The 27,866-nt window shown below is 40.2% G+C and overlaps 1 protein-coding gene across 4 annotated transcripts; it reads left to right on the top strand.

Moving 5' to 3' along the window:
- Nucleotides 1–3,035: 3,035 nt before the first annotated feature.
- mki67 (marker of proliferation Ki-67) lies at nucleotides 3,036–25,382 on the top strand. 4 transcript variants are annotated; one of them, XM_013133850.4, is made up of 14 exons: nucleotides 3,036–3,235; nucleotides 3,729–3,839; nucleotides 5,458–5,539; nucleotides 5,629–5,744; nucleotides 5,925–5,997; nucleotides 6,107–6,884; nucleotides 7,064–7,302; nucleotides 7,408–8,068; nucleotides 8,159–8,280; nucleotides 8,439–8,616; nucleotides 8,737–8,874; nucleotides 13,939–14,540; nucleotides 21,590–22,532; nucleotides 23,061–25,382. In XM_013133850.4, the coding sequence occupies exons 2-14, from the start codon at nucleotides 3,751–3,753 to the stop codon at nucleotides 24,755–24,757; spliced, it is 5,718 nt and encodes a 1,905-aa protein (XP_012989304.3). In that variant the 5' UTR covers nucleotides 3,036–3,235; nucleotides 3,729–3,750; the 3' UTR covers nucleotides 24,758–25,382. The 4 variants fall into 4 exon arrangements, with proteins under 4 accessions (XP_012989304.3, XP_028975855.2, XP_019902442.3 ...); XM_029120022.2 differs by having other exon boundaries at nucleotides 21,590–22,543; nucleotides 22,676–25,382; XM_020046883.3 differs by having other exon boundaries at nucleotides 7,411–8,068; nucleotides 21,590–25,382.
- Nucleotides 25,383–27,866: the final 2,484 nt, after the last annotated feature.

Below are 27,866 nucleotides of genomic sequence, written 5' to 3'. Positions count from 1 at the left end.
CATTTGAGTAATTTCGTTCATTTGAGTCAATAATGCCTCAACAGGTTAAACTGACCGAGACAGTCGTTCACAAGTCTTTTTACATAGGTGAAGGCAGCGGCTCCGTGATTGTTTTCATCTTTTTTTTGATGGCATCAGTAATCAACTAACTATATTAATTATTATAGTTTAGTTGATAATAGTTCTATTATCAGTTATAAACAGGTCTTTATGATGTTCCTGACTTGATCTATTTTTCTTTGCGAATGCACATAGAAGTTGATCTGAGAACTGAGCTGGAGGACCAGGTATGAAGCAAGTGATCATGTTGAAAATGTGAAAATCGTGGCTGCCCTCTTGAGAATCGAACCTGGGTCGCCCACGTGAAAGGCATTGTCATTAACCACTATGCCACAATTAAGTAAGAGACATTCACCCTTCTTAGCCGGCTCCGTTTACACGGCCTGGCAAAAAGGACTTGTGAGTCCCGAGTTATTAAATAGATTCGTTCATAACGAACTAATCTTTCATGAACTGAACATCCCATCGAGGGAAGCATACACAAAGTACACAAAACAAGGAAACCAAAAATGTTAACACCAAATTTTGGGGTAAATACTGGTAGACTTAGGAAGTGCAATATATTCAACATATTGGGGGAAAGATTTTGTGTATCAGTCCTTGTGAACCAGAACATTTGGAGGGAAGAGGCTGATCAAATTTCAGTGGACAGATATGTGATATAAAAAGTATGTTTCAAACATGTAGGGGTTCTGTAGACTAAGCATAACCAAAACTAAGGAGGTCCTAATCTGGATTCTGTATGTAACTGATACATAAAATGTGACTCGCAAATAAGTCACAAATCTGTAAAATGCAGGTGACAAATGCTGTAACATTCACAAAACCCAGATTCAACATAAAAAGTGGTCTTACATTTATTTGCAAATCATCCTTTGTTTTTGTTAACGATGCATCATTGGTTTTATAATTTTTTTGACGTATGTTGGTGAAACTATATGCATATATTTCTTCATTTTTATTTGTCAGTTGCATTGTGTGTTTGTGACTCACTGTATATATTTGTGCTTGTGCTAAGTTTAAAACAGTAAGTACTGTTTACAATAACAGTTTATTCGAGCCTCTTCAATCTGCGTTCCGACCACTCCACATTACCGAAACTGCCCTCCTCAAGGTTGCAAACGACCTCATCTCTCCTGAGGCAGGTGCCCTCAACCTCCTTATCCTCCTCGACCGGTGTGCTGCGTTTGACACAGTTAGTGTGATCAGACACTCCTCACCAGGCTCAAGGCTCTGTGTTGGGGGAACCACACTCTCTTGGCTACACTCATACTTCACCAACCGTACCCACTACATCTCCCTCAATGGCCTTCATTCTGATTTAGTTGCAGTCACACTGGGTGTCCCCCAGGACTCTGTTCTTGGCCCCTTGCTTTTCCTCATCTGTATCCTCCCCCTTAGTCAGACCCTCCATCACTTCAAACTTGACTTCCAATGCTATGCAGACCACACTAATATTAACCTTTGCACCAAATCTCTCACCAACCCACCTTTGGTCCACATTGAATCCTGCCTGTCAACAATAAAATCATGGATGCAACAAAACGTCAAGTTCAACAGTGATAAAATGGAACTACTACTCATAGGCACTAAGTCCATGGTCCTCAAAACTTGCACCTTCATTCTCACCATTGACAACACCATTGTCTCTGCTCCTCATGCATGCAACCTAGGTGTCATCCTGGACTCCTCCCTCAGCATTGAACAACACAAAACAGACAGTCAAATCCACATTCTTTTACCTACGCAATATTGCCAAGCAAAAGGCCCCCCTCTCCCATACAGCTGCTGAAAACTTAATTCCTGCATTAATCTCCTCCCGCATAAACTATTGCAACTCTCTTCTTTCTGGCATCAACTCTTCATCTCTCCAGAAACTAACAATGGTTCAAAACTCAGCAGCCAGACTTCTCACCCACACCAAGTCCTGGCAGCACATCACCCCTATCCTCCAGGGATCTCCACTGGCTTCCTATCCCTCAGCACATTGATTATTAAAAAAATTCTGCTCACCTATAATGCCTTCCATCTGCTTGCTCCAACCTACCTATTTGATCTTATTCCCCAATACCAACCACGTCGGTCACTCCGCTCTGCTACAGTTGGTTACCTCATCATCCCCTGCTCCAAGCTACGGAGCTTCATAAACAGGGCTTTCTCTATGGCTGCTTCAAGGCTTTGGAACCCTCTTCCACAATCAATCTGTGACTCTGAATCTGTTACCATGTTCATCCATCGCCTCAAGCCTCATCTGTTCAAACAACCCCTACCCCCAGACCCTACCCTTTCCCTTCATCCAGAATTATGTCTGAGTCCTTTTCTATACATTTGTCTGTGTATTGTCCAGTCGCTCTCCCCGGATGTTTGTTTTGTACCTGAAGCATCTTTGGGTCCCAGAAAAGTGCTATATACGTTCAAAGTATTATTGTTATTATTAAATCATTTTGATAGAAATCTGTCCATATATGGCATGCACTTGAAAACGCACACTACCAATGCATTTTCATATGGAAATGTATTTTCAATGAACATTTCTCTTACAAATGAACGACTGGGCTGTTCTGATTGGTTTACAAATTAGCATTTAGTTTCAATAACGTAAAAGCGTTTGCTTTGTGTAACTAATTTCATGCCACTAAAAAACAAAGTAGCTACGTCTCCTACTATGTGGGTGTGTACCTTTACTCTTACAGCCAATGGACAGCCTTCGCGCGGAATTTCAAACATTTTCAAATGGCTAGGTGTTGGTAAATGAAGTATTGCTCCGCCGGACATGTAAACAAAATAGTCCTTCATGTTTGAAAGCAGACTTGACTCACTAAAACATGTCAAACGTGGAATATATTAACCAAAATCGAATTGCTAATGTATTATAACATACCAAGTCCACAATGCAGCTTTTTCTGTATTTGTTGATTTATATTTGGCGCAAGGATACATTGTTCACTTAAACACGCCTTGGCCAACACTAACACGGAATCATAGCCGCATTAGTTATAGCAAGCTACGTAGGGCAAGTTTAATAGAGCTAACTAAAGTAGGGGAAGGTTTAGGTGAATTGTATAACAAGGCTGACGAGTGTGTCAGTCGCTGTCTTATTTTAATATAGGATACGGTATTATCCTGAAGCTAGTTATTTATGGACGGCCTGATGTTCTGAAGGATCTTTGAACAGGTAACTGCATAAAACATTTTTAAGTAGTAGTACTAGCAGCTAGGCAACGAATATCTAACTTTGCGTTAGCTAGAATACTAGCTATCAACATCAATACAGTAAATTGTTGACAGGTGAAAGCCAAATAAGTATCAATAAGTTAAGTTTGACCATTTGAATATTTAAATTACACCTTTAAATGTGGTTTTGAAGCTCGAAAGAACTTATTCCTTTGCACTAACGGCTACCGGCTAACAACGCGCGGTCCCACATGCGTGTTCAGTGAGCATGCGTTAAGTTGTCTAACGCCACAGTTAATACGTTAACTGTTCTAACTATCTACATAATCCAACTTTTACTGTCAACAGGCATTATCTATTAGGTTGGTAATAACATGGTATACAGTATGTTGCCATTCTGTTACTAGTAGGAAAAGGAAAATTACATAGATAGCTAGGCATTGATTGTGTCACTTGCCACACGATTTCGTAGTAATATATTTATCTTTATTTAGGTACAGTACAGTTGAATTGAAAATGCCGCTGCACGGGAAAATTGTTGTAATCAAAAGGAGTGGAGGAGACGGGACTGAGTTTCCTCTGACTGCATCATGCTTATTTGGAAGGTGAGAAATTAAATCTGTCGATATGATATTCAAAATGGCATTGTGTAAATGTAGCATAACTGCGTTTTCTATACTCACGTACTGTTGCTGCATGTTTGGAATGTAGTTTTTAATAGGCTACGGCTGGGTTGTTCCGGTTAGGGTCTAGCCATTTTAAATCTGTAAAGAGGCGGGCTTTCTACTGCTGATTGACGCCGGCCCTTGAGCTTTGTTCACTAACTACTTACTGTAGGCATTTCATAACTTTTCAAGACATGTTGTCCCAGACACTATATATTCATTCAATCATATCCACCAAATGTGTTGTTTTCTTTAATTTATCGTACAGCGTTTATTCAAAAGATCTGTTAATTCCCGTCTGTGCTGTGAACCGCTGGAAGTGTAGGCACAGTGTAAGAATGATAACTAATATTTAATGGAATTACAGCATGTCTGTAGTTATGCTCCATGATGTGTTGCTTTGTTACATCATTTGCTTAAACGCCATTAAAACGGCATCTTTAAAACATATTGCAAAAAAGCCATAAACTGAAGTGACTGGTTATTTTTCTATGATGTTTTCTCTGGACAACTTTTTTTTTTAACATGTGACATGCATTTTAATTTCAAAATCTTATCTTTTGGGGTGCAAATATTAAATATTCAGGGGAATAGTTTTTATTGAGCATATTTATTAATTGCCTCAAAGTGTACTAAGATTGGTTGAGGTTTGCTTATTTGGTACTAATAGTGTTTATTAGGATCCCTTCTTGAAGAGGCTTTCCTTGTATGTTTTGATGCTATATACTTCACCAGCTTTTTATTGTCCCACCCTCATCAATACATTTTTTTTATTTTATTACTTTCTTGGACACTGCTCTGCATCATCTCAATGGCCCAAACGATACTGCACAATTAAGATGCTTTAGGTAGAGTTTTAACACTCTAGCGCTGACCGTTAACTACAAGAACTAAGGAAATTAACAGAGCTGAAAACTCACACAACTGTCTATTGCTTTAGTCTCCAGAGTTTTTTGGTATCAGAGCTGCTACTTTAAAAAAAAGTGTTTCCTGGTTTAGGTGTCATTTTTAGGATTCCTATCAACTAATAACGAATACCTGGAGAGAGAACATAACGGCAGGCAATTTCATTGATTCAATTACATCAGAATAAAAACATGTAGGACGTATGAGCGAATACTTAACTTTCTTCACTGTAATTTCTAGTGAAATTGTCGCACTGTTGAGCCGTGCCACCAGAGTGGTAGTCTTTTAGAAAGGGGGAATTGTTGGAGGCATTGGAAAGTGGAAAAAAACTGACTACATAATTTTTTCAGATATTGCAAGTCCTTCAGTACACATTCTTATTTAATGATTTGTTTATTACACAAATCCCAATCCTATGCTCCTGCTGGACAATTTTGTGTGAAAGGTATCTCACTAGAAATCTCTTAAATATGATCGATACTTAAGGTCCGCTTGGGTAAAATGCCCTTTTAAATGTACAGACTATATATGTGATGAAATGGTGTGCTTGCATTGGCCAATATAAATGTTTTATTGGCATTACTATCTAGACCACTGTGGGGAAACAATTCTACAGTATATTCATGGTCTTACTTTTTTATAATTTTTACAGGAAACCAGACTGTGACATTCGAATTCAACTTCCTCAGGTCTCTAAAGAGCATTGTAGGATTGAGTTGAATGAAAATAAAGAGGTAACTATCAAAATTATTGCTGCCTTCCATAAGTAATTCACATTTAGTGTCTAATGCAAGAATTGAAAGACTGACTTTTTTCCTTACAGGTTATTTTAACCAATTTGAGTTCAGTGAACCCGACCCGTGTAAATGGGGAGGTTTTTCAGCAGTCTGAACGCTTAAAACACGGAGATCTAATCACAATTATTGACCGTTCTTTCAGGTTTGTGCGTTTTGTCAGTTAACAGTAACAATTGGCAGACAATATATTTGTTTATTCTGCCTCTACTCTAATGTGAGTTTATATTTGGATGAGCAGAATGTCATAATTGAACAAGTACTTCTACTATTTATTAATTGAACATGTACTATTGAAATTGATTTTATTGGTTTGCTTTTTTAGGTTTGAATATCCTCCAGCACCCACTCCAAAGAAGAGACGATCATCTATTGCTAGCAGCAGTGCAACTCCTCAGGTATTATTTGCGTTACTAAAAGTAGAGGCTTGAAGCGTGATATGCCTCATGGTAATCTACCACATGAATCACCTACTTAATGGGTTTAAGTTGTCTCTCTTTATCACAGATTTTACATGAAACCCAAGCGAGGGATACCAGCACAAAAGATGGAACCAAATCTGAGATCAAACCCAAAGGGGAAGGAATTCTTGAACAGAAAAATCAAAATTCCCCCTTTGGTGAGCTGTATGAAATGTTTAAACAAGACTTGGATTCCAAAACTCCAAAGAAAGCACCAGAACCATATGCTTCCAGGCTCTACTCAACAAAACTCCACTCACCCAATAAAGTGAATGGGGTATCTGTCATTTCCACTCCCAAGAAGATTGATGCTAATGTGTCATCTGCTGATGCTGCAGTGACTCCAAAATCATCTCAGACAAAGGAAAATTCCCTCAAAGTTGAGGAAGTTGAGGGAAAGTTGCCAAATGAAGATATCCTCCAACTGATTCCATCTAGCCAAGAAACTCCCAAAAGTAAAAGGGGTTCTTCACAGCATAAAACACCCACCCCTGTGTCCCAGAGGAAAAGTCGTCCAACAACCCCCCAAAGGGTCACTGCTAGTGAAGTGGTTGAGCAGATTTCTGAGTGTCTGACAGCAGAAACCCAGAATACTCAGACTAGAAGGAGGAGCAAGGAAGCCACTCCCATCAAGTCTTCACTAACTAAGGTAGAACCCGTTAACAGTGTCACTCCAAACAATGACCGTACCCTAGTGAGCGAGATTTCCATGGCAGTTACGACAGAGTCTACCTGCTCTCCGAGGACCTCACCACGATCTTCTGGGAAAAAGCTTCAAGCCCCGGATGTACTTTGTGAACTAGAGGCAACCACACCCACAAAAGGTGATAATTACTGATGGTTTTAGTATAACAGGCACAATTTCTATGCAAACATTTAGGTGACTCAATAATTAGTAGCCTACTTCCAGTGATGGGGAGGGGGGTACTGGACTTTTCAGCCTTATGAGTCTAGTTTCATTGTAAAATATTCTTAATTGTTTTATATTTTTTTTTTATCTCAGTTGAACAGTTGTCTGGTAAGAGACGAAAGAGTGGCGACCTTACACCAGAAATGCCAGTTCCAATGAGCAAGAGGAAAAGGGTGTCATTCGGAGGTCATTTGGAGCCAGAACTGTTCGATAAACATCTGCCTCCTGACTCCCCATTACGTAAAGGAGCCACTCCTGGCCGTCGCAGCTTGTGTGTTCTCAAGAAAAAACAGTCACTTCTCAGGAGAGCGTCTGTAATTGGTCTGATGAAGGTATGTTTTAAGTGTATTGTAGCTTGTTTGCATGCTGACGTGTGCCTCATTTCACATTAATTTGGTATTGCTGATTTACCTGACTGTCACCTGAATATTTTATAGAAGCATGAACAAGCATCCCCCAAGAATCCCTCACCTTCCAAGAAGTCACCAAAAGCATCCCCCAAGAATCCCTCACCTGCCAAGAAGTCACCAAAAGCATCCCCCAAGACACCCACGCCTGCCAAGAAGTCACCAAAAGCATCCCCCAAGACACCCACGCCTGTCAAGAAGTCACCAAAAGCATCCCCCAAGACTCCTTCGCCTGCCAAGAAGTCACCAAAAGAATCCCCCAAGACTCCCTCGCCTGCCAAGAAGTCACCAAAAGCATCCCCCAGGACTCCCTCCCCTGCCAAGAAGTCACCAAAAGCTAAAACTCCTTCTCCAGGTAAAGAAAAGAACAGTAAAACCGCTGTGAGGTCTCCATCTCCCAATCAAAGAAAAACTCCATTAAAAGAGTCTCAAACAGCCACGGTTAGCATGACCCCTGTGAGTTTGCCGTCAGCAAAAACAACACCCACCATTCAAGGCCGTTTCTCAGTGTCCCGCATTAGCACCCCATCACCCACTACAGACCAGGACACTCTCCCTCAGACCTCTGTCACCGTCACCCCACGTGTTCCCCTGAGGAGAAAGAGTATGAAGGCAACCCCAAAAACCACAACAAAGAGTGCCCTACAAGTCATTCGTAGAAGAAGTGGTCTCTCTCGGGCCTCTATGAAAGGTATACATTTTTTAGTATACTTTAGGGTGTGATTAATTTCTGTTAATCTGCCATTTATTTGATGCAAACTGTCATTTTTGTTGATTCAAGTTGTGAACTCCTGGGCCGATATTGTAAAGTTCGGTCAGACCAAGACCCAAGCTGTTATCCCAACTAAGAAAACAACTGAAATCCGAGTGACTAAGAAGAAGGCTGTTGTACCAAAACCCAAGGTATGCATAGATAGGACATGCAACGCTATAACCGTATGTTCATTAATTTCAAATGAAACTGCCTGTGCACCAAATGTAAGCGTTGATTTATTTTTCAGTGGCTTCATTAACTAACTTGATATTTTCATATGTAACTTGATGATATATCTTTATTTTAGACACCTGTGAAGAGTCTCTTAGGACATGCCAGCACTGGTCATGCAGATTCCCCTATGACGATTGTTGTGGGAAAGGCTCACAAGCTGCATGGTGGCCAGCCAGCTGGGACTGCCCCAAGGCTTGTCTATAACATTGCACTGCAGAAAAGGAACATGAAAATGGATGAGGACTTTTCAGGTAATATTTCCTGTCCCCAATATTTTATTAGCACATTTCTCATACAGTAGTGTCTAAAGGAGTTGCAATCATTGTGCCTAAGTAAAGCAGGAGGGGTAAAACACAGTTTTGGGGTTTCAGGGGTTGCTGAAATTTTCAAGACCCCTGCAAGGCAGAGGAATTCTGTGGCCAATGTTCAAAGTACCCTCATAACGCCCCAGACAGCCCAGTCTGCATCTATGATTGAGTCATCAGTGATGGATACCCCAGAGGAGACTGGTAAGGGATTGAAGTGTGAATTATCTATTGTGGGGAATTTTTATTTTTGTTGTTCACTATTTATTAGTACAGATGCAGCCAAATACAGTATGTTAGACATACACTTCTAGTACATAAATAACTACACTACAGTGAAGGAAAAAAGACACCATGTTATGGTTTTAACAACTGCTGAATCCAAGTGGTAATTTGCAAAATTATGTGCACTTACATTTTGGAAAAAGAAGGGGATACAAATTCTGTTCACTAAAAATGTCATGCCCTGCAATTAATTAGATTTTATACTTTTCTGAACCTGTCTGAAAGTGTTGCATTGAGGTAAGTCTGGAACTAATGTCCCTCATTCATGAAACGTATGTGAGATCAAATTTGATCTTAAAATGATCAGCTGGTATTCATCAATATTATCTCGGTTGTTTCCTTACGATCAAACTTACATCTGGTCGGAGACTGTGTAAACCAACGTCAAAAAATAAGGTCATGCTTGATTCGCAAGTACTTCGGCCTGGAGCTGGATTTCCAGGGTATAACTATATATTTTTATTTCTATTTTTTTTAATTAAAATCTTCACATGGGATTTGTTTTGGATCCACTGGGTTTAACCAATCATTGTAGTTCCACTTACCAATGGCATGAGGCCGATCAATGAGTTACAGCCAATCAGAGGCAAAGTAGGGCAGGTCTTTGTGGTGTTTGAGTGCAGTGTGGTAACCCGGGAACGCGGCAAAAAATGGAGGCAAAGTTTATTAAACCTTGCGGAAATACAGCTTTAATCGAGAAAAGGGTTAAAAACAAATGGCGCTGGGCATGGATAGAGGAAAACGTTGGAGATGGAAAGCTATTCAGCACTTGGTGCCACAAACTGAGGGAGCTGGGTGCTTGCTTCTACAGCGTGTTCGAAAAAGATTCTGTACGGCAGCAGCGGTAAGAATGTGCTTGCTCGTCGTGACTTAGATGCTGCTCACAAAGCTTTGGTCCGTGCACTCTCATACGAGTACATTACCAGGAATAACGGCTACCACTGCCACCGCGCCTTCAATGACTGACCATGTTTGTGACCAAAAATGTATAACGTTCAAAGCAGTTTTGCCAGTCAAATTCACTTTAATGAATGCATTTTGTAATACTGTGTAATTGACAACAACCACAATTATAATTATAACCAGGCAAGCCTAGTTCAGCCAGGTCGCAATTAAGTGATAAATGTTGTTTCTTTACTGGTTTCGAACCTGGGTCTCCCAAGTGAGAGGCTGTGTCTTTAACCCTTTGGCGCATACGATCACACTGGTGTGATCAATCTAGAGTGGTCCCTGGAGCGTACGATCACACCGGTGTGATTAGAACGTCATGTTTAGAACGTACCATTAGCATACCTAGCTACAAGTAACGTAACAATGGCTGGTAAAACCGCGCTATTATTTACTCACATTTAGCTCAAACAGTGTTTATAACTTTATTTCCTGATTGTAATTGTTTCAAGACCATACTATGATATTAACCAGGTAGAAAGCATTCAAATCGGGACAAGAAGTGTTAGTTACGTACCAACAGACAGCCAACACTAATGCACAAAAACGAATTATATTAGCGACTACTACCGATCAAAACCATTGCAAAAACTTTCTAGAAGTTACGTTCCACGTTGTATGCATTTTATATAGTTTATTCATTTTCACTGCACTGAATAACTGGTCACGATTTGTTAGCTAGCGGGCAGCTGACGTTTGCTAGCGGTTAGCTGACGTTTTCTAGCTAGCTACAGTAATAAATCAACCAACTTTTGCAGCTCTTAGAATTCGAGTCAACGAGAGAAGCTTGCAATGCAATGCATGTAGTGTTCCTTACCTAGCAAGGTGACTGTTCAAATGCTGGCATGAGTTCAAATGCTGCAGAGTACTGAAGTCACGTGCAAAAAAACTCACGCTGGGGGGTCGGTAAGGAATATTTGAAACTCACGCGTGAAAAGGTTAAGCACTACGCCACAAAGCTATACATTTGCAGAGTGTCGGTATAGTGTCACAATATTGCATAACCGTGAAGTTTCAGTTTAGGCGTACTATTAGGTAACTTCTGAAGGTTGTAGCCAAGAAAAGTTTTTGTCTATCCTGATCCAAAAAGCATGCACGGGTACGTACTATGAAAATTAGGGTTGCACGTATATATTGCAATATGAAAAAATACAGGATGTCTTCAGAAAGACCTTTTTCGATCAACCTGACAGTATGTATCCTTCATTCTTCCCCAGCCCCATCCTCTACAATAAAAATGTATGAAACTCAGAAATGGTTATTTCAGAACCAGTTTCTAAGTAATATGTAACCGTAATAGTAAGGCAATAGCAACAGAAGTAAAATTGAATGCGCAATTAGGCATAACTTACCAACTACAGTCTGTGGCCAAAGCACTGCAATCTGGTCCACTTGTTCAGGGCGGCAGCCTTCACCATGTTCACGGCATTGTCTGTTGTTATACAGACTAGATGACTAATCTTGGCCCCAATCAGCTAAAGCTTCTCTCATCCCTGTTGCGATGTTCTCACTTTTATGATCCTCTGGGAAAATGCAGTTTGCAAACAGCGACTTTTCAGGTGGAAGCCCTCATTAATAAAGTGTACGGTCAGACTTGTGTAGGGCTCTGTTGTCTGTCTGTTGTTGCTGTGTAATATTCCACTTGTGACAGCTCTTTTTCAACTTGTGCCTTGCATTTCTCGTACAGCTCTGGGATGGTAACTTGAGAAAAATTGGATTACTGGCAAATGCATCCAAAATAGATTTTTGCTTTGGATGGCATTTATATAGCACATTTAAACTGCCGCTAGACAGACCAAAGTGCTTTACAGAACAAGCATAAGAAAATAAAAGCAGCAAAACAACCCATAAACACAGAACATCTAAACTAAGATTCACTTTAAAACAAAGACACAAATGTAAAATGGGAAACATAGCCCAAGAAAAGTAATCAATATGCTAACGAGAACGGTTATGTTTTAACCAAAGACTTAAAAGCAGAGAGGTTGGGAGCCGTTGTGATCTCTAGAGGCAGGGTGTTCCACAGACGAGGCCCTGCCACCGCAAAAGTACGCTCCCCTCTACGCTTTAGTCTGACACGAGGGACTACCAGCAACGCCTGGTCATGGGATCTGAGACTTCTGGACGGAATGTACGGATGAATAAGTTCAGAGAGATAAACCGGAGCTATGTTGTGTAAAGATTTATAGACAAAGAGGAGGATTTTAAAATCTATTCTCTGCCGAACTGGTAGCCAGTGTAAAGATCTGAGGATAGGAGAGATGATCATATTTGCAACAATTAAGGATGAGTCTGGCCGCAGCATTTTGGACTAACTGAAGACGGGAAATTTGAGAATCTGATATACCGCAATATAGTGAGTTGCAATAATCCAGCCGACACGTGATGAAAGCATGAACCGCTATTTCCAGAGTTATTGGAGTGAGGAAGCCTTTGATTTTAGATAGTAAACAAAGTTGGTAGAAACTGGAACTGATTACAGGTGAGATGTTTATCAAACTTTAAGGACTTGTTAACAAGAACACCTAAGTTCCGCACTCCTGTAGATTTAAGTCTGGGCTTGTACACTGGGACCTCTCACTCAGGCTGAAAACAATGACCTCGGTCTTATCATACTTTAGAGAGAGAATTTTGAGCCAGCCATGCCTTCACCTCCTCTAAGCATAGCAGAAGAACGTTTAATGCTGCAGGATTGTTTCGCTTGATTGGAATGTAAATTTGAGTGTTGTCCGCATAAAAGTGAAATGATACAGTGTTTCCTAAATATTGCACCCAGCGGTAGGATGTAGTGAGAAAATAGAGAGGGAGCCAAAATGGAGCCCTGTGGAAGACCACAGCTCAGAGGTGCCATGGAGCAGAAGTTGCCCATCTTTACTAAAAACTTTCTGTCAGAAAGGTAAGACTGGAATCATGACAAAACAGAGCCTTTTATGCCCACCCATGTCTCCAGTCTAGCTAACAGAGTAGGGTGGTCAACGGTGTCAAAAGCCGCCGAAAGAGCTAAGAGAACTAGAACCACAGTGTCTCCAGAGTCCGTAGAGATATAAATGTCGTTTAGCACTCGCAGGAGAGTGGACTCAGTGCTGTGGGCTGGCCTAAACCCAGATTGAAAAACCTCATATATACAGTTATTTGACAAGAAGTGTTGGACTTGATCCAACACGATTTTCTCCAATAACTTGGAAATAAAAGGTAAAACTGAGATTGGCCAGTAATTTTTTTTAAACAGAAGGATCCAGTACCTGGACCCATACCTGGACCCACCGAGTTGATGATTAATTAAAAAAATCTCGGCTGAATGATATCATTTGGGCAAAATGAAGGTGTGAGGTTGGCGCTCACATCCTTCAGTGTCTGGAGGTTAATTGAATCAAAAGCCTCCCAAACACAGGAGATAAACAACATAATAGGGGGGAGAGTTAATTTAGGGCAAATACTAAGCCTTAATTTAGTGATTTTGTTAATAAGAAATTTCTGGAAGTCTTCACATAGAGCATCTGAGGCAACAGGCAATTTAACAGATGGATTTGAAACTGATTGAATGACAGAAAAAACCTTAGGGTTAGAGTGATTGGACTCAATTAGTTGTTCCAGACTATAATTTATGTTCCATCCATCATCTTCCGCTTATCCGGGGCCGGGTCGCAGGGGCAGCAGTCTAAGCAGGGATAATTTATGTTAAAATTTATCAATTCATAGGTTGCTGATCACCACACCCGCATATATTATGGGTGTGTCATATGTAAATAAGGACAGGTGCAGTGCGTTCTCGCGTCCACGGCTTTATCCGATTTTATCAATCTGCAATGACATATATGCTCAGTTTGAACAGTTGTGAGTTTTATGAATCACACTTAGAGATGATCTTAAGTCTCTCCCAAAGTTTGAATCTGATCTTTTCTGAGGAGTTTTCATGAATGAGGGCCAATGTCTGTTTGGGTGCATTTGGATGATGATGATGATGATGATGATGATTTTTACATCTGTATCACTTCATGGATGAATCTTACATACCTGTTGACTCTATCTTCACAGGTGAAATGGTGGTATCACCACTTGTTGTTTCTACTGCTAAACGGGGAGTGTACAACAGTGATGCAGTCATCAGACTCCTAGATGATCAAGAATCCAGTTTCATCACTGCCAATGACATTCAGGAGGCAGCTGATGACTCTTGTTCTACATCAAATGAAAATCCATCCTTAGAGATATCTTCTGAAGAATCAGAAAAAGAGCAGCCAGAAACAAAGACCAAGATTTCTACCCCTCAACAGAAGAAGCCCCAGCAACCTGAATGTCTCACTGGAGTGAAGAGAATCATGAAGACCCCTCGACAGAAAACAGAACCCATTGAAGACCTCAGAGGGAAACTGTTAAAAACTCCTAAACAGAAGAAGCCTGAGCAACCACAATTTCTCACCGGATTGAAGCGAATCATGAAGACACCAAAACAGATTGCTGTACCTATTGAAGACCTAAGAGGGAAACTGCTGAAAACTCCTAGAGGACCCAAGACTGCTCCGGAAGAAAGCTTAGATGGTGTAAAGGATCTCCTGAAGAGCCCCAAACCCTTTGCTCAACCTGTTGAAGACATTTCTGGTGATGCAGATAATTACTTCCACAGTGAGGAAAATGAGGTAATGTCAAACCTTGCTCTGTATTGTATTTTTATAATGTCTTGTGTTTACATACGCTACTAATCTTTTGGGTATCTTATTTACCCATAATTAGGTTTGTAACAGTATGCAAAAGCCAGTTTGGTATGTACCGCCGATTGGATTTTAATCCATATAAAAATCAAAGGTGGCCGGTTTCACAATCTCACACTGCCTCTGTGCCGGCATTGTAAAACTATTTTATGCTCATTAACTAAATAGCCTACCAGTGAAATACTGCAGCGAATGTGATTGTAGGAGGAAATATGTTTTTCATATTGGCGGTGCTGCCAGTGTTTCCCCTAAATTGGGCCATTTTCAATGGGCTTGGGCGGGTTAGGGTTAGGGTTAGAGTTAGGGTTAATTTAAAAAAGTGAAAGTTTTTGTGGAGTTGCTGATTTCACGGTTTACAGTCAATGGTCTGGCATCCTTACATTCAGGACCTCACTGGTCTTGACATTGCAGGTTGTGTAACATCGGAAAAACAAGTGGATCATAGGTTTTACTGACATTTTGACAGGCTTGGATGTAAAAGAAAACTAACTCTTAAAATATATCCAATCCACAATATTTCACATTTCGGACAACTTCTAGCAGAATCAGATTTTTTTTCAGTTGGGTTCACGAGACAAAGATGACTGGTGAAAAGATGATTAGATTAATGTACAGTGGATATAAAGTCTACACGCCCCTGTTAAAATGCCAGGTTCTTGTGATGTAAAAGAATGAGACAAAGATAAATCATGTCAGACCTTTTCCCACCTTTAATGTGAACAATCCAATTGGAAAAACTGAAATCTTTGAGAGAAAAAGAAAAAAGTGTGCACACCCTTAAACTAATATTTTGAGTGCTGTAATAAAATGAAAAGGTGCTTCTACAGTCTTTTTGGGTGGGAGTCTATTAGCATGGCACATCTTGACGTGGCAATATTTGCCCACTCTTTGCAAAAGCGCTACAAATCTGTCAGATTGCGAGGACATCTCCTCTGCACAGCCCTCTTCATCACCCCACAGATGTTCAATTGGATTCAGGTCTAGGCTCTGGCTGGGCCATTCGAAAACGTTAATCGTCTTCTGGTGAAGCCATGATTTTGTGGATTTGGATGTGTGCTTTGGGTTGTTGTCGTGCTGAAAGGTGAACTTCATCTTCAGCTGTTTAACGGATGCCTGAAGGTTTTGTGCCAAAATTGCCTGGTATTGGGAACTGGTCATTATTCCCTCCACCCTGACTAAGGCCCCGGTTCCAGCTGAAGAAAAACAGCCCCAAAGCATGATGCTGCCACCACCATGCTTCACTGTGGCTATGGTGTTCTTTGGGTGATGTGCAGTGTTGTTTTTGCGCCAAACATACCTTTTGGAATTATGGCCAAAAAGTTCAACTTTGGTTTCATCAGACCATAACACATTTTCCCATGTGCTTTTGGGGGACTAGGTATTTGTTTTTGCAAACTTCAGCCAGGTTTGGATGTTTTTTGTAAGAAAAGGCTTCCGTCTTGTCACCCTACCCCATAGCCCATTTATATGAAGAATACAGGAGATTGTCGTCAAATGTAGCACACAGCCAGTACTTACCAGAAGTTCCTGCAGTTCCTTTAATGTTGCTGTAGGCCTCTTGGAAGCTTCCCTGACCAATTTTGTTCTCGTCTTTTCATCTATTTTGGAGGGATGTCCAGTTCTTGGTAATGTCTCTGTTGTGCCATATTTTCTCCACTTGATGATGATTGTCTTCGCTGTGTTCCATGGTATACCTACTGCTATTTCTCCTGACTGATATTTTTCAACAATGAGATCCCTCTGATGCTTTGGATGCTCTCTGCAGACCATGGCTTTTGCTCTGAGATGCAAAAAGAAAATGTCAGGAAAATCCTCCTAGAACAGCTGAACTTTATTTGTGATTAATCAGAGCTACTTTAAATGATGACCGGTGTGTAATGAATTCTATTTAACATGAGTTTGAATGTGATTGGTCAATCCTGAATACAGTCACATCCCTAGATATAGGAGGGTTTGCACACTTTTTAAATTATTTTTTTTTTTTTTATTTCATTTTCCCCCACGAAGATTTCAGTTTGTTTTTCAATTGAATTATTCAAATTATGGTTCTGACATGATCTATTTGTCTCATTCGTTTACATCACAAACCTGGCATTTTCACAAGGGTGTGTAGACTTTTTATATCCACTGTATGTAGGCTACTGTCCCGAAAGACATTACAGGTACATGTCCAAAAAAGATATACTGTGGAAAAGTACATTTTTTATCCCATAATTCAAATCAAAAATTGACCCCTTCATATATTCTAGATTCAATGCACAAAGTATAACATTTCAATACTTTTTTTTGTTTCAATCTTGATGATTATGGCTTACAGCTCATGGAATTCAAAAATCCGGTATCTAAAAATATTAGACTAAACAATGTATAATACTGAACTGTTGAGCTGAGAAGAGTTCTATAGAATCATAAACAATTAACATATTTAAGTCACTAATAATATAAATTGCCTATATGAAATACACAGGAACAACACTAGCAGTGTAGCCAAGTACAGCTGAAGGATGTTGAAAGGGGGGGATAAAGGATCTGGCGTCAAGACAAGGATGGAGAAAAAAACAATGCGACAAGGCTGTTATTTATATATACAGTGGTGGGCCTGTATTCACAAAACATCTTAAGGCTGAAATTAGCTCCTAACTTGCTGATTCAGGAGTAACTCTTAAAAGAATGGGTGTGTCATTCCTAACTTTAGGACTCCTGAATTTTTGGCCTATGAGTATTTCACAAAGCGTTTTTGTGCAAACACCAGCTCTTAAATTTGAAAAGTAGTCAAGAGCACTCAAGTCACTAAAACCAAATCACAAACGATCATAAAGGCGGCTCCCGGCAATCCCTCGTAATCAGGTTAACCTTTTAGAAACCGCTTTTAAGAAGGTATTGACTTAATCGCGAGGGTATTATGATCATAGTTGAGTTAGTCATTGATGCAGTCACTTTAACAGCAAACAGAAACAACCCAGTAACACCGAATATCAAGGTTGTTACAACTACGTGGCCACAGGGAAAATGCAGCTATGCTGCACAGATGAATCACGTATATCTGTCATTTTGAATATTACATCAAATGAATGCCCTCTCCAGACCCCATATCGTCCGAAAAAAATTATTTTCCTCTTTTGCCAACTACAAAGAAACAAAGTTACTTCATGACCATAGCTGGACCACCTGGTGTAGTTGGGGTATAGATGGGACACAATTGCACCATAAAAAGATGAACACTCATTTCATTTACGAGCTGCCAGATAAGTAAAAGACTGACCATTAGCTGAACATTTCTTCACTAGTCAGTATGTCATTCTTGGTTTTGTTTAATCAGTGACACTTAGCCAACATTTTAATTTTAATCTTTATTTCAATATGGCAAAATGACACCGTTCTACTGTATTGCTATGATGAATTCGCTAAATGAGACCCCACCCCTGTCAGCCAATCACTGTGGGCATAATAATTAAGCTTGCTTGTGGAATACAACATCATCCATAGCAACCAGGTCAACCCTGCCCTTTCTCTTAGCGTAAGACTTTGCCCCATTCCTTAGTAAAAGTTGATATTAGCAGCTTGGTGTTTAGGAGTCCTCCTTGTGGTAAAATAACATGTTTTGTGAATACGGCCCCTGATGTGTTTTTAATATTGTCAGATTAACAAGAACATAGTATAACAATTATAATAGACAAGTTATATTGACTGATTAATTATAAAGCTGAATGAATGATTTAATATCTTTAAGTGATTCCTAGGTCCTCTAATAAACATGCCTACATATGTTTAAAATAAAACAAACATGTAGGTTTATTGGTGGCATTTAGGTTGCTATTTGGGAGGACATTAGTGTGCATTAGATGCTCAAGTGGACATGGACAACAGGGCAGATGTAACATTATAATGTTTGTTTTTTTAACTGTGTAGCCAGATATTATATAAAGTATATCACAGAGGGGCATCCGGTGGAGTGCAGGGTAACAGGTATTGGGGTACCACCTTAGCTTGATTTTGACCCAGGAAAAACTTTTGAGAACATTTGTCCCAAACAATAGAACGCTTAAAATACTATGGAAGAAGTTACCAGAAGTATGTATCCGTGCATGCTTTTTGGTGTGATATAGACCACAACCCCATGCGCAGTAAAATAAGTGACTCTATCTTTTCAATTGATGGAAACGTCAGTTAACGTCACCAATGTTGATGTCATTCACTCATGAAGGAAAAAATGAACATTGCTGTGCCATGAAATGGCTTTAGCAGTGTAAAGTTCGTCTTCAGTCTAGCTAGCGATTGCTCAATTCTTATTCAAGTAGTAAGATACTAGTATGCCTGGCTTGTAAGCAATTAAAACTGCCAGTGGCAAAAGCCATATATTTCATAGATGCTATTTGTGGTGGAAGTAAATTCTATTAGAAACGTTAGTCAGTTTAAAGGGATGGTTCATTCAAACATTTTTTTTTTAAACAATTATTATTCAGCTCTGTCTCAGTCAGTAATTAACATCGTACAAATTAATGGGTGTACGTACCTTTATCGCATAGCTGCACTGTAAGCGAAAAACGACCTATAAAAAAAAATCAACTAAGACAAATAGTGTTGTTTACTTCAAAGAACATGACGCTGTTGTATTCAAACTTTATCAAAATAAAGTATTTTCACTATATAATTCTCATTTCCAATAAACACATTCTTCCTGTGTTAACCAGTCAGTTTTGTTCACAATTGTATCAATCCACACGTTTGTTTGGAAAGAGTTAGTGTATATACAGTAAACAAAAATTATTATTTGCTAGCTAGAAAGTAAGTTACCTATTTCATCTTTTATATTCACCTTGAACAGTTACTGCGGCAGTGGTGAGCACGTTAATCCCCAACCCTTGGCCATAAAATACGGAGGAATGTGTACTTTGTGTATTATAACATAGCAATCAGAAGTTTTACTTAGTTTTGTCATGGAGACAAGACAAATTCTATCCCTTTAACACAATGCTTAATGGGGTCTTGCTTGGTGTGATTTTAATGCGCAACTAAATGAATGTTGAGATGCAATTTTATGATGAGGTAGTAAGTCCCTATCGGTCCCAATACTAGCTTACTATATACTAAACACTACTTACTTGTAGTAGGGTAGATTCCATGAGGAAGCTATAAATACTGTAAGGCTAAACAGTGTGATTTAAGTTTAAGCACTCGGTCATAGGCGCTTGAAAAGAGATGTTTGGGGCACGTCTAAGATCTTCTAGAACTTAATGTTTGATGTCTAATGGCTTATTTTTCTATGGGACGCATCTAGGGCTGTCACAATTGACATTTTAGTGGACAATTAATTGTCATTTAATGATTGAATTGTCTATATTGTAAATTTTATACCACAATTATAGTGTAAGGCTAATAATATTGCAATAATACACCTGGTGATCTGGAGTTTGTGGTGTTTTTATTTTTGATCACATTTCTTGATTTAGCTTAAAACCAAAATGCGCCCAGAGCCGTGCAGTTGTATTCTGGAAAGGACCATTCAATTTACAATATTAGTTTTAAAAAAATTACACACTTGTGGTTTTATTGTCAATCAGATTTGATACAACAAATGGGCAACTGCAACGTGTTTGTCTAATGTTGCGAATTTATGTAATGTTGCGAAATTTTTAAAAACAATTCTAGGGTTAAAACATACTGCAATTAAGAATCAAATTACTTCCAGTAAATGATCTGCAACTATAACCTGTAGAGCTGTCAAATGCTTTTTCTGCACCCCTTGGCAAGACATCCTAACTGATTGAAACCATAGACTGTATATATAATGGACGACGCCCTTTCGCTCTTTTCCATTGGTGAAAAATGAAGCCACCAGTGTCCTGATACGACGCTGACATCTTGGACTTGCGTCTGCGCAGATAGCGATCTTGGGACCAGTTCTGCGCAGTAGTTATGCGCAGTAGCGAGAAGGAAGTAAAGCCGCGAAATCAACGGCCCCACCCCTGTGCCCCGCCCTCAATCTCCCTCGCAGAATGCGCATACCGTAATCAATCGCAAGTCCAAGTACAGTACAACCGTTGCTTGTTAAACCTAGACGATATGTTATAGCCTAACTTACATCATGTTTAACCTTAATTTAGAATAGGCCTAATACAAAAATAATTGGTAACTTCTAGCTAACGATCACCTGCTAGCTATTAACATGGCTATTAACGAGGCTTGTTGTCTTTTAGCTAACGTTAGCTAGCCCATTACATTTATTTACTAATTAAATAGCTTATAAATTTAACTTACCGAAAAAAATTCAAAGATCGATTGGAAATGCCAGATCGGTTAGCACAATGTACTGCAGAACAACCCATTATGTCCGTGTGAAATTATATTAATTATAGAAATTTAGAGATTAAATGTAAAGTTCCAATCTCCTCAGTCCTCCGAAGATTCAGTGGTTCCTCGGCTCAGATAGCTGTCAATCACAGCTGTGAATCACGACGTCACACCACCGTTTTTAGAGCATTAAATAACTAACTAAAAACAAACTTATTTTAAAAACAAACTCTTGAATTTACATTAGCGTGATACAAACTACAGTAAATGACAGAAACCAGCTTCGGAAAAAATATATTTGAAGGGTAATTTAATTGTTTAGTTGGTCTCGCGTCCCATTGAATAACATGGGGAGGGCGGGGTTTATGACCTATACTGGGACCACTCACCAGGGGGCGATCGAGACGTTTTGGCTTCACTTTTCAGGGCTTGTGCGGCACGCTTGATTGAAACGTATATAATTTGCATTCTATTTGTTGAGACGTTTCTAACATCGGTGTAAAACTCCTTTATTTAGAATTTAAACATGAATATTTTGCCAAATTATCGTTGTCATACAAATAATTGCGATCTAACTCAAATGATCGCGATCAGACAATTATGTAATAATTGTGACAGCCCTAGATGCATCATTCAGTTCCATTTTATGTGCAGCTTACTTAAACTTCTATTTTTTTCTTTTTTAGATTCACAAAACTATTTCTTCAGTTGCCTTGACAAAAGTGGTGCTAAGCAAAGAACCTGCTGGAGTAGACAAGGTAGGGGAGCCTGCTGATGCACCTGCTGAGTTAATAGAAGAACAAGCATCTCTAGATGCAGTTGAGAAGATGGAAAATCCTGTTTCAGCTGAAGTGCTTGGACCAGTGGCTGCTCCTGCAGAGGCAGCTGTGCCAGAAACTCTAGGAAGCAAAATGACTGCTACTCCTGTTCCAGCAAAAAGTAAAAAAAGCAAGAATACTGAGGTGACTGAGCCACTTCAAGCAAGTGTTGATGCACCTGTGGAAACTGTCAATGCTGTTGATGTCCAGGAAAATATTGATGCTCAATCAGTTCCTGCTATACAGCCTAAGAGAGGAAGAAATGTCAAACAAGCTTCTGTAGAGCAAGCGGATACACAAGAGAATGCAGTTGAAGTTAAGTGTTTGGAAATGACACCAATTGAGGATCAGCAGCCTCCTTCTGATGTCCCTGTGCAGAAATCCAGAAGAGGACGAAATGCCAAACAGGCTTCTGTAGAACAAGTAGAAACTGTGTTTGAGAGCACCCTGGACGCTGTGACTGTTCATGTCCCTGAAAAGGTTGAAGCCCAGATGCCAGTGGTTAAATCGAAGCGAGGTAGATGGCCTAAACCAGATTCATTTGAAACAGAGGTTCTAGAAATTTCTCCAATTGAGGTGGTTGGGTCCAAGGACCGACCTGCTAATGTTCCTGTTGTGAAATCACAGGCAAGAGGAGGAAATTCCAAACTGGATCTGGACTTCATGGAAACAGTTTCAAGGAAGGAAAGAAGGAAAAAGACTAACCAAGAGTCTGTAGAACAAGTGGAGTCTGTGAGTGTTGAAACTTCCATTGAACAGGATGTGACCCAAGAGCAGACCACTGTGGCTCCAGTTGAGAACCCCAAAAGGGGTGGAAGAAAGGCAAAGCAGGCCTCTCTAGACCAAGTTAAGCCTGTTGAGGAGCAAGCTGTTGAGGCTGTAACTGTTCAAGTAGAAGCTGAGGAGCAGACCACTGTGGCTCCGGTTGAGAAACCCAAAAGGGGAGGAAGAAAGGCAAAGCAGGCCTCTCTAGACCAAGTTAAGCCTGTTGAGGAGCAAGCTGTTGAGGCTGTAACTGTTCAAGTAGAAGCTGAGGAGCAGACCACTGTGGCTTCGGTTGAGAAACCCAAAAGGGGAGGAAGAAAGGCAAAGCAGGCCTCTCTAGACCAAGTTAAGCCTGTTGAGGAGCAGGCTGTTGAGGCTGGACCTGTTCAAGTAGAAGCTGAGGAGCAGACCACTGTGGCTCTGGTTGAGAAACCCAAAAGGGGAGGCAGAAAGGCAAAGCAGGCCTCTCTAGACCAAGTTGAGCCTGTTGAGGAGCAAGCTGTTGAGGCTGGACCTGTTCACGTAGAAGCTGAGGAGCAGACCACTGTGGCTCCGGTTGAGAAACCCAAAAGGGGTGGAAGAAAGGCAAAGCAGGCCTCTCTAGACCAAGTTGAGCCTGTTGAGGAGCAAACTGTTGAGGCTGGACCTGTTCACGTAGAAGCTGAGGAGCAGACCACTGTGGCTCCGGTTGAGAAACCCAAAAGGGGTGGAAGAAAGGCAAAGCAGGCCTCTCTAGACCAAGTTGAGCCTGTTGAGGAGCAAGCTGTTGAGGCTGGACCTGTTCAAGTAGAAGCTGAGGAGCAGACCACTGTGGCTCCGGTTGAGAAACCCAAAAGGGGAGGAAGAAAGGCAAAGCAGGCCTCTCTAGACCAAGTTGAGCCTATTGAGGAGCAAGCTATTGAGGCTGTAACTGTTCAAGTAGAAGCTGAGGAGCAGACCACTGTGGCTCTGGTTGAGAAACCCAAAAGGGGAGGAAGAAAGGCAAAGCAGGCCTCTCTAGACCAAGTTGAGCCTGTTGAGGAGCAAGCTGTTGAGGCTGGTATTGTTCAAGTAGAAGCTGAGGAGCAGACCACTGTGGTGCCGGTTGAGAAACCCAAAAGGGGAGGAAGAAGGACTAAACAGGACCCAGAGAGTGTTGTCCCTCCAGTAGATAAAAAGGCTCCAGAGGAAACTTCTGCTCTGCCTACAGAGAAACCTAAAAGAGGGAGAAAGGGAAAACAGGAGAAAGTTAATGAAGTTACAGAAGTTGAGAGCATTCTAAGGCAGGAGGTCCACATTCCTGAACAAACTGAAGTTGATGGTAAACCAGAGAGTGGAGAACAATTGGAGGTTCCTGTTAAACCAGGACAGGCAAGGAAGGCAAGAGCAGTTGTGAAGGATGAAGTACCTGCCAAGAGGGCACGCAGAGGAGCAGCTGATTTCACAAAGGTGAGCACTGCTACAAAAGTTCCAACAGAGCCTCTCAAAAGAGGAAGAAGGCTAGCTAAATCTACAGTCTCTGTGGATGATGTTACAGTTGTGGCTGACCATAATCCATCAGAGGCTGAGGTAACAGATACTGAGGTCATGGCTGTTGTGGTTAAAAAAGAACAAGGAAAAGCCCAGAAAAGGGGAATGGCGACTTTGGAAACCTTTGACCAGGAAAGTTCTGTTAATGTCCCAAAAAATACCCCAAAATCAGTTAATTGGAAAACAAATTTGGACGTGACTTATGAGATCACCCCTCTTCCAAACCAGAAAAAATCCAGACGGAATGTTGGTGCTCCCCTTCATTTTGAAGAACAACCTAAATCGGTTGAGGAACAGCAGGTTGTAAAAACGGTGCGAGGAAGAAGGGCGAAAATGTATGCTGAGGTTGAAGAGGAAACCACAAAACCAACACAATCAAAAAGGGCAAGAGCTAGTGCTACAGAGTATTTGGAGACTTCTGCTGAAACAACCGATCCAATTTCAAAGCCTGTAAATAAAAGAAATACAGGAAGAAATACAAAAACTGAAGAGGCAGATCTCTCAGATAAAGCAATTTCTAAGGAGCCTGTCAAGAAAACAAGACGGGGAGCAAAGTATACACTTGCAGCTGTTGATGAGGCTCCTAGCATTACTGTCACAGAGAAAGTGCCAGAGACGGACTCCGAAGCTAAAGTTGTGGCAGCTACAAAAGGAAGAGGTAAAGCGCTCAAAAAAGGAAAGGTTTTGTCTCAGGAAATTGACATTGAACAAGCTATGGAACCGCTGAGTAAGCCCCGCAGAGGGAGAGCCGCAAGACAGTAAAGCTTAGGCATTCAGATATTTTAGTAAAAAATGCTAATCCGTGGTTGCTAATGGTATTGCTGTTTTAGCTGTGTTATAGTAAAATATATACTGTAGAATTGTCCTTAGCTGTGCTTTGCAAGATGATTAGGTGATTGGTCTTAATTGTGATTTTGCTAATGTTATAATTTAGTTTTTTACTTTTTGAACAGATTGTATGTATTTTTTTTGAAAATCTTTCATATTAAAAATCTTAAGACCAAGAAATGTAGCAGTATTGTAATTGGAGGAAGAAACTATTGATGTGTTGTACTTTATGGAAGTGTAAAAATCTATACATTGTTTTAACTATATAGATGGATGTTTTACTAAATATTTGGTTATCTGAAGTGCAGGTAAAACATGGAATGTAATTGTCTTGCAGAAAATGATGGCTTTACTGTCCCTATCTTCAGTGTCAGAATGACCAAATGCTTTTGGGGGTTTTATTTAACTGTTATCATAAATATTAAGCAATGCATAGTACAACATTGTTAGCAACATTTAATTGGCATGTTAATATGGTCAGGATTAGTGAGATAGACATACTTACAGTTGACATTGTATTATAAAAAAAAAATGAAATGCATTATAAATATTAATTTGAGTACTTAAAATATTGAACATTTTGAATAATTTAAAATAGAATAGCTTCCACTCAATTGCATTACACTATTACCATAAAATAACATTTAAACAATACTTTTAGTAGATGGGTTTCAGTTGCCAGGAGAGCATTAATGATGTACTGGTCAATCAAGTGCAATACTCTTTATAAAACTGGCCTGCATTAAACTAGGTTTAAGAAAGAAGCTGTTGCTCTAAGTACTGTCAGAAAGTATGAGACCCAGCTGTGATGTGGAAAAAGATTTTGTGGTAGGTTGAGACAGTGGTGGACTCCGGCTGTCTGAGGGGCAGAGGCGAAAAGTTAAAAGGGCACCAGCTGCATGTGGTGGGGCACCAGCGCACAGAAATCTGTGATGCAATAATGGTGAAACAGTTCCAAACCCTGGTTAAGATTTAAATTGTTTTATTATGTGACTGATTTTCACACACATCACTGTCACATGTCACAGAGAATGAGCTGCCCAGTTGAAGTTGGAGGTTTACATACTTAGGTTGAAGTAATTGAAATTAATGTTTAGACCACTTTTTGACCACCAACTATAGTTTTGGCAAGTCGGTTAGGACACTTTGTGCATGACCCAAGTACATTTTCCAACAACTGTTTATAGACATTTTCACCTATAATTCACTATATCACTATTTCAGTGGGTCAGAAGTTGACATAAGTTAACTATGCTGTAGGCTAATTTACATAATTTGATTCAATTGGAGGTGTACCTTTGGATGCATTTCAAGGCCTACCTTCAAAGTCACTTTGCTTGACATCATGAAAAACTCAATATAAATCAGCTAAGACCTCAGAAAATTTGCATCCTTTGGAGCAAATTCCAAATGCCTGAAGGAGCATGTTTATCTGTACAAACAAAAGTACACAAGTATAAAACACCATGGGACCACGCAGCTGTCGTACCACTCGGGAAGGAGATGCATTCTGTCTCCTGGAGATGAACGTACTTTGGTGTGAAAAGTGCAAATCAATCCCACAAGAACAGCAAAGGACCTTAAAGGCCGCTAAGAAAGGAAGAAGCCACTGCTCCAAAACCTCCATGACTGCGGGTTCCAACTACACATGAGGACAAAGATTGTACTTTCTTGAAAATGTTTTGGTCACATTTAACAAAAATGTAACTGGCCATAATGACCATTGTTATAGTTGGAGGAAAAAGGGGGAGGCTTGCAAGCCTAAGATTACCATCCATACCGTGAAGCATGGGGGTGGCAGCGTCATGTTCAATCAATCACATTTATTTATAAAGCCCTTTTTACAACAGAAGTTGTCACAAAGTGCTTTACAGAGACACCCGGCCTTAAACCCCAAGGAGCAAACAACAGTAGTGTTGAATTTCAGTGGCTAGGAAAAACTCCCTAAGAAGGCCGAATTTTAGGAAGAAACCTAGAGAGGACCCAGGCTCAGAGGGGTGACCAGTCCTCTTCTGGCTGTGCCGGGTGAGATATTAAGAGTCCAATTGGAATAATAAATTATCTGGGCTAAATCCAGAGTCTATTTGATTTTAGACTAGGTCAAAAGTATGACCAGGTGGACAAGGACAGGGACAGCAACGGGCCCCCCAAACCAGGTACTCCGCAGGTGTGGACCAGGACCTCATGTCCTCCGAAAGTTTAAAACTGGAGGAGACTGAGAAAAGTTAGAAAGTGCATTCCTCATATCCCCCAGCACAATAGTATAGCAGCGTAACACCTTGGAACTGAGACGTTGTGAGGTGCTGTGCTGCTGGAGGGACTGGTGCACTTTACAAAATAGTTGGTATCATGAGTAAGGAAAATTATGAGGATATTTTGAAGTAACATCTCAAGACATCAGTCAGGAAGTTAAAGCTTGGTCGCAAATGGATCTTCCAAATGGACAATGATCCCAAGCAAACATCCTAAGTTGTGGCAAAATGGCTTAAGGACCACTAAGTCAAGGTATTTGAGTGGCCATCACAAAGCCCTGACCTCAAACCTATAGAAAATGTTTGGGCGGAGCTGAAAAGGTATGTGCTAGCAAGGACGCCTACAAACCTGACTCAGTCACACCAATTCTGTCAGGAGGATTAGGCCAAAAATCACTCAGTTTATTCTGGGAAGCTTGTAGAAGACTACCTGAAAGGTTTGACTAAAGTTTAGGCAATGCTACCAAATACAAATTGAGTGTATGTAGACTTCTGACCCACTGGGAATGGGATGAAATATAATGTAAGCTGAAATAAATCATTCTTCCTACTATTCTGACATTTCACATTCTTAAAATAAAGTGGTAATCCTAACTGGCCTAAGACTGGTAATTCTTACTAGGATTAAATGGCAGGAATTGTGAACAACTGATTTTAAATGTATTTGGCTAAGGTATATATAAACCTCCAACTTTAACTGTATAATGAGGAGCATAGGGTAAGGAGATAGTCAGGGTGGTGGAATCAGAGTAGATAAATGGTAAAGATATTACTACACTTTGAGTTAGAGT

This window comes from Esox lucius, chromosome 5 (genome assembly GCF_011004845.1).
Source record: "Esox lucius isolate fEsoLuc1 chromosome 5, fEsoLuc1.pri, whole genome shotgun sequence".
NCBI lineage: Eukaryota > Metazoa > Chordata > Actinopteri > Esociformes > Esocidae > Esox > Esox lucius.
Note: the sequence above shows the minus strand (reverse complement) of the source record. Positions and strands in the feature narration are given on the sequence as shown.